The sequence below is a fragment of the Paramacrobiotus metropolitanus genome, unplaced genomic scaffold (genome assembly GCF_019649055.1).
Source record: "Paramacrobiotus metropolitanus isolate TYO unplaced genomic scaffold, Prichtersi_v1.0 Parri_scaffold0000077, whole genome shotgun sequence".
Classification (NCBI taxonomy): domain Eukaryota; kingdom Metazoa; phylum Tardigrada; class Eutardigrada; order Parachela; family Macrobiotidae; genus Paramacrobiotus; species Paramacrobiotus metropolitanus.
The window spans coordinates 44,722-52,239 of NW_026570297.1; the positions used below are offsets into that span (position 1 = coordinate 44,722).

Consider the following 7,518-nt stretch of genomic DNA (forward strand, 5'->3'; position numbering starts at 1 on the left):
GTAAAAGGCGCACGGGATTACTGATGACACGTAAATTTTTCCGCCAGCGATAGTCGCTAAATATTATACTGTACAATCGGAAAATATGGTACCCCTTCTAGAACAATTAAAGCAACGGAGAAGTGGACGCAGGGTGTTGGTAAGAAACCTATGCAGCTACCGTATCTGTGGAAGTTCGAGGACTTCTGAACTACTAATTTTTATAAAACGTCATTTCCCGGTTAACCCTCAAACATTCACGCACTCATATTGAGGACTAATATTACTTGTATGTTGTCGCCGTTTTGCTCACTATACGAGTATTCGTATGTCCTGCGGCAACGATGACAATACACATCAAGCTTTAACTTCCATGACGTATAAAAGTTGCCGGATATGTACAATACAGTTATAACAAACTAAAATTCTTACCCAAGCACTGAGGTAATTTTTATTTTTTCCACAGTGCAGGACCATAAATACAAATATGTCAAGCGGTACCTCGAGAGAATCTTTCCGCTTTGGAAATCCTGACTAAACGCAGTGGTACTGCATTAAAGTCTGCAAAGCGACCATCTCGATGTGAAACTAATGATATAATGCATTTCGACGCAGCATGACATTTGTGTCGCGAATCAAGTTCTACAGTTCGGCATTTATTGTACACAGATATTTACTAGTCACTTATGATTTATCGAGATGGGGTTCACTGTTCAGCATATATTTTTTCTTCTAGGACCTCCCGTAACTCGCAGAAAACGCAGTTATAAAGGTATAAAGGTGATTTTTATTACGTTCACCGCTCCGCAAAAATATAGCGCCAATATGTTTAGAATGCTTTGCAATAAATCAGTAGTGCACCACCTAAAATGTTTTCGTTGTTTTACAAATCGGTTTTCTGTCTGCGTAAGACATAAAGTCTTTTTTTAGATACCGAGTGCAGTTTGTGTTATTTTGACATGATTTATTAAACTGCACCATATGTATTAAAGTAACAGAACATATACAGTAGGATGTAAAAGCGTTGACTTAGAACTTCGAAATCCATAAACAATGGCTTTTATCACACGATGCTAAAATTTACAAAATCGGCGCTCATTTACGGGGCTTCTGCAGTGACCAGTGCGTCCAACACCGATTGCTGATACGTTCGCAGCCACTCAATATTGGCTTTGATTTTGGTTATTGCCGACTCGAAGGCCAGCTTTTCCTCAATATTTGGTCCGAGGCTGGCATAGAAAGCTTCGACCTGGAAAATGTTTTATTGTAAGTACGTATCGGTTGGGAAATTTATGACGAAACTGTACTGACATAAAATCTGCAGAAACGTGATAATTACTTGTGTGAAAGACCTAACCATGGAAAAATATATACTAGCCATGACCTAACGATTGGCTTACCTCTGCGAGCTGTGCTGGTGTGTCGAACTTGGTGCAGACACTAGTGACCATATCGTTCCTCGACAAACTAATAAAATTAAACGCATGGTCAAGGCTAATGTATAGACAGCACGCTGATTTTAAACCCAGCCTTTATTTGTCAGTGTTTACCTTTTAGAGAAGGCATTCCAGTTTTCTCTCAAGAATTTCCAGGCAGTTTCTGTTCCCAGGAAAAATTTAACCAAATACCGGAATACGTATGCCTGATCTTGTGAACGAATGATGGTTGTGTCCAAAGATAAATTCAATAATCTGTAAATCAGACGGCGTATCCCGTATTTGGTTATTTCGACGACGCCAAATGTACCACGAGAAAATATTAATAGATGGATTATTTGACCCATGTTCGGTCCTTGATATTCTATCGCAAATCAGTTAGCTGTAGAAGTAAAAGGTGCTTTCTTACTTTTCACAGAGAATAATAGCAGTTGAAGCAAGAAGCAAGCAGGCGTTTTAATAGTGACCTTTATCGCTTTTTAGTTTTTAGAATGATCTTTACCGTTCAATCATCGCTTGCTGCCGACTGCAGGCCAATCCGCGCAGCACGGCCAACTTGACATTATGCACTTCGGCAGCACGGTACTGTTGCAGCATAAAATCGAAATCCGTATCGTTGGTAGCGTTGTTGCGCATACCGTAGCAGAAAACTTGATCGCGCAAATGGGGATCCACTCTGCACAGCCCACGATCTCAGTTAATGTACAGAGTAATACGAATAAATCCGGTTGCACAGAGAATCGGTTCTTACGGTTTGTTAGCGGGATCGGCCTGCCATTTGACAAACTCCTGTCTTGCATGCTCCTCACACCCTTGATGTTCGTAGTAGCACGACTGCTCCACAAATAAACGATTTAGCATTCTAAAAACAAAATAGACACGTTTGCCGATCAAAACCTAAGAAATCCGAAAGGCTGTTTTTTAAGAGAATCTTTTTAGTTGTGGAGTAACTGTAAGCGGTTTGCCGAATCGAAGCTAGTAGAATTTTGCTGATCTACATCATTATTCCGCTTGCGTGGAAGAAAGGAATAGAATAAATCAATTTTAATTAACGGAAAGCTCTTTTGTAACATCACGTACAGTTCTTGGTAGTCTTCGTGCTCTTCATCACGCCACACAGTGCTGGTATTCCAGAAGTCAGCGCTATAATGATGCTGAAAGAGAGCCGATGTGTAGTTTTTGAATGCCTCCTGCGTGCCCATCATTATGTCCAGATACTGTAGATTATCCAAAGCAGCGTACCACGGTGCATACGCATTTTCTCGTTGCATATAAGACGATAAAATCTTAAAGGGCACGGTGTAATTTAAAGCACCCTTCCTGAAAAGCGTCGACAGCTGAATTCTTGAATCCTGTCACAATATGCGTTCGCTACGAAGATTTTGCAATAAATTGTACCTGGCGAGGTTAAAACTGTCGTCAATCAACTGGGTGCGACTGTATACGCTGATGACCTAATCAACGTAGAGCGGTAAGTGATGATAATGATTATCGCGCCTATTTTGTTTTTACACATGTTCGTTTGCATAACTTTACCTGATGGTTGGTTTTCAACTGCTCCGTCAGCTTATCCCAGTTGTCGCTGTCGTAGTTAACTCGGTAATAACCATAGTGCTCCACATTGGCCAAGATCCAGCTGATATTCTCACCGGTTAAGGTGTGTTCAGCTATAAGAAAATTCTTGTAAGGAATAGCATTTGATTTATACGTATCAGCAACAAGTTTTACCGGACATAGTATGCCCAATACGCGTCTTGGTTTGCTCAAAACTTTTCTGTGCTAAGGAACTCACACGCCCTTGACCTTTAGCTTAATGCAGAATTTCAAACAGATTTTTACTACTGGTGAACTACTAAAGACACTAACATAAAAAAACAACTACGTAAACGAAGTAATCTGGAATAAATAATTGTTGAGGTTGCTTGCGAAAAATCATTAAATTTTTACAGTTTTCTCGTTTGTGTCGCTCGTACCGGTTTTGTTTTCCAGCCAGAGCTTAGGTCGAATCAACTGAACCCGATTCTCCTCGGTAATAGCATCCAAGCTGGTCACATAGCTGATCGGCACATGCCATATCTGCCGGGTGGCATTCTCCGAACTGTTACCCAACAAGAAGCGCTCCTGACTGAGGGACAACGTATTGCCATTGCGCCGAATAGTAACCAAGGGGAAACCGCTGGTGGTGATCCACTTGTCGAAGCGCTCGGTAATGTTAGCAAAATGTGGTTTACCAACTAAATGGTCAGTCAGAGCGCGCAATAAATCCGGATAAGTGGTGATGCTGTCGTTTCTCATACGGTGGAGATACGATTTCAAGGCAGCATAAAGATCACTGGTGCCCATTACACCTTCCATCATACGAATAACCGCTCCGCCCTGATGTAAGTAAAATACCATTTATTAAACAGCAGGTCATAAGTTCATGTTTAGTTAAACTTGCTTAGAATTCATTTGCAATTTATTTAGCAAAATACTGGCTATTAATTTTATGGATGTACCTTTTGATAGGTAATGCGACCGAACATGTCGGAAATCTCAGCCTGCGTGTTGACTTCACGGAACAGTGGAATGGAAGATTCGTAAGAATCGGTGTCGTACGCGACTCGTGTGTCTGTCGCAGTGAAGAGTGTTGGCTATAAATGAAGTGAAAAGTCTTATTTAACCAGCGCAGAAGGACGTTATGGCGCAAAGAACTTACGATATTCCATTCCGGTTTGGCATGATGAGTTAGCGGATATTCCATAAACGTGGCAAAGCCTTCGTTGAGGAAACTCTCCGACCACCATGAGCAGGTTACTGCGTTACCAAACCACTGAAACAAGTAATCGTTCAATTTTACAGTTACCTCTTTTCGTGGCAACAACTACGTAGTTTCTTTTAAAGTTGTATGCTGCATTACCAGTTCCTGTTTGTCTGGTATCAGTTATTAGCGTTTTCTGCCACAGATCACCATTTGATGACTAAAAATTGTCGTGTGGTTTAAATGTTTTGCCAATGTTGGTTGTCTGCAATTTTGTGACCTTAGTGTGTTTACTACTGTAATTCACAACCTGCTCAACAACTACTGTAATTCGGGGTTGTACTGGAGAATTCATACTTAACACAGTTAAAACTCTTCAGTATTTGTGCGCTACAACAATAAGCAATTCCCTATGTAATTGTATTTACAGTGCAGCATGATAAGGCGTAATTCCCCGACTGATTAGACAGTCAACCACAGTTAAATATTTAGCGCCGGCTGTCTGCAATAACCGTTTTTCCTGTAAAGGTTTGCTTACCATGTGAGCCAGTTCGTGGGCCACAATGCGGACAATCTGCTTCTTATCTTCTGCTGATGTAATGCCCACACGATGCAGCATGTACACTTCACGGTAAATGATCAAACCCCAGTTTTCCATAGCACCGGCTACAAGAGAATGTGACATTTATTTCAGTTTTGAGGAATTTCTGTAATAAACCGTGGTAAAATTACCATCGAAATCCGGAACGGCAGCCATATCTAAAAACAAAAGTTCAACAGGCGTGTTTTGCCAAAAACACACATTACCAGATTAAGCATTTACAAACAGGGTTGCCCTCTTACCAAGTTTGGAGTTGTAGTCCTTATACGGCATATCGAAGAGATCGCGTCCAACAAATGTGGTCATATTGACACCGGTGCGCAGAGCTAAGCTGGCATCTTCTATTGCATCCGGCCGTGAAATAACGCCAAACTACGATATACTTTGTGTTTAAATGAAAATAAAATAATCTTTTAATACAGATATGTTATTTTTTCGAAAGTTTTTTGTTCAAACTAGTTGACCGGAGGTGGTACGCGTATCTTTAAGTTGAAGATGTACTTAAGTAGACACCATATTAAAAACTTGTTTGTCCAGAAAATTGGCTCACATCAACGCCATCCTCCATGGCAGTGTTGTTTCGTGCGAAATCACTGACAATAAACGCCAACAGGTACGTTGGCATTCTGACAGTCCGTTCAAAGGTCGTCTCGGTCCAGCCGTCCACCAGATGCGTGGTGTTGGTAATGCGACGCACACTGTACGTTCCGGTGTGTCGGCTGTCATGCTTAATGGTGATGTCGAAGGTGGCGCGGAACGACGGTTCATCGAAACATGGGAACGCTCGACGTGCTTTGTACGGTTGGAACTGGGTAGTTGCCAACCACCTAAACATATTAAAAGATTAAACCCTTAACAGACAGTTATTTCGGACCGACGATAGGTTTCTTGGTTAAATAAAAATTTATTACTAATTATATTTTTTGGAAAACATCATGCGCTTTATTGAGAATCACAAACATACTCGCTATATACGAGTATATATACTGTAGTATAATTCATTTTTTACCAATTACAATAAGCATTTTTTAAACCATAAACAGGACCCGAACAGATAAACCATTTGCTGTTAAGTAACTATAATAATTATTCTATCTGTTTGTTCGATAGGCTTCAAAATATTTAGCTGCTATAATGTTTATTCTTTTTTCTCGCACTGACCGCTTTTCGCCGTTGATCTCGTAGAAGCTGCGATAGAATCCCTGATTTTCTCCGACAATTTGCCCTTCATATTCCATCATGAGCGTATATTTTCCGCCACGAACCAGCCGCTCATCGGCACGCATAATAACCAAATGCCGCACGGGATCATAGACAATCTGCCGCTGCAGCGGCACCGTGTGGGTGGCATTCTGCAGGTGTTTAACGCGGATATCTATATCCCAGCTGTGCAGCACGAGGAGATCCGTCTCGGCGACACACTCAAACTCCACGCTGACCGTGCCCCGCGTGGTGAACGCATTGGGCCGGTCGGCTTCGGCATCCGTGTAGGGCAGGAAGACCTGCAGATTGAGATCGTAATGGCTGGGAATGAGATCGCTGGGCAGACGGTAATTGGGCCAGATTGTCTGCGGCGGAGATGTGGGCGGGACTATCACGGGAGTGGAGGCGTTTATCCCTGTCGCATAAAAAAAATTGACGTACAGGAACGATTTACTGCGATATACTTCATATATCAGTATACCAAATACAAAACGAGATTTAGATTTATCATTCAATAACACTTAATTCAACTTTTAAAACGATGGTTGTTAAACGGTTTTATATTGTGTATATGTCTCTTTTCCAGTTTTCAGTTGTATGTACATTAGCAGATATTTTTTCTTGCTTAGTTTATTAGATTTTTAATATATAGTCTTTAATAATTCTATATTTAACAGCTTTTTCACTCGCTGCTTGCTTATAGAATACAATTACGTAAAGTTAATTTAAACAGGTGGAGATAAGATTTAAACAGGTGGAGTTAATTTAAACAGGTACATTTTGTAATCAAAGTTACGCAAGGAAATTAGTGCCAATACATTTCTTGAAAATGTAATCACGCAGAGCAACAAAATTATTTTTGAAATGTCTTGACATTATTATGTACTTACGGTTTATTTGGTTTTGAAGATCAAGAATATCCTCATTCTGCTGTACAAAAAACACCGACAACACGATAATCACAGCAACCGCACTGACTAATACCAGCGTCAACAAGAAAAGGGCAAACGGACTGCAGCGGACACCGCGACGTCGCTTGGTGGACTCGCTGCTGTCCACTTCTAAGGTGAAGTTGGCCTTTGGCATTTTGATGTGTTATTCCCAAAATGCCAGGCGAGCGGCGGAACAAAATTGGACAACTATTGTGACAGAACGCAAAATGGTTATTGATTCTTATTAGTGTAACGATACTTGAAAATGCTGCGATATGTTTTGAACAATTGCACTTTGATAACATAATTACACGGTGGAATACGTGCGAGTCACGCAGAATTTACCGGTGTTGTCTTATCAGTCAAAGATGAACAGACGAACCCATCTTCAACAGCAGTACCTAATTACTGATTATCTTAACATTTTACCGCGTGGCTGCTTATCTGCTTTCCTTAAAATATATCGCTTGTCCGGCATTATGTATCGGATCTATTATTAAATTTTCAATTGGTTTTATCGCATTGCTTTGAAGCTTGATTGTTCCCAAGCATGTAGTGTACGTAGGATGGTTTTTTATCGTTGAAATATGACGCAAAATTATGCCGAATTATCGATAATATTACAGT

At 40.7% G+C, this 7,518-nt stretch overlaps 1 protein-coding gene across 1 annotated transcript; it reads right to left on the reverse strand.

Annotated features, from left to right (window-relative positions):
* Window positions 1–801: 801 nt before the first annotated feature.
* LOC129595355 (aminopeptidase N-like) lies at window positions 802–7,153 on the reverse strand. Its single transcript, XM_055492340.1, has 17 exons — window positions 6,850–7,153; window positions 5,918–6,374; window positions 5,307–5,583; window positions 4,999–5,128; window positions 4,888–4,914; window positions 4,694–4,821; window positions 4,114–4,227; window positions 3,914–4,048; window positions 3,389–3,791; window positions 2,952–3,082; window positions 2,814–2,869; window positions 2,496–2,735; window positions 2,167–2,277; window positions 1,918–2,091; window positions 1,530–1,670; window positions 1,380–1,446; window positions 802–1,228 (listed from the first exon to the last, which is right to left on the reverse strand). The coding sequence occupies exons 1-17, from the start codon at window positions 7,043–7,045 to the stop codon at window positions 1,079–1,081; spliced, it is 2,937 nt and encodes a 978-aa protein (XP_055348315.1). The 5' UTR covers window positions 7,046–7,153; the 3' UTR covers window positions 802–1,078.
* Window positions 7,154–7,518: the final 365 nt, after the last annotated feature.

Excerpts from the sequence above, each read along its gene's own strand:
- LOC129595355 (XM_055492340.1), bottom strand. The coding sequence starts at position 7,045 with ATGCCAAAGGCCAACTTCACCTTAGAAGTGGACAGCAGCGAGTCCACC. Across the intron at positions 4,822-4,887 it reads TGCCGTTCCGGATTTCGATG|CCGGTGCTATGGAAAACTGG; the intron begins GTAATTTTACCA and ends ATTCTCTTGTAG. Across the intron at positions 3,792-3,913 it reads GTCGCATTACCTATCAAAAG|GGCGGAGCGGTTATTCGTAT; the intron begins GTACATCCATAA and ends TACTTACATCAG.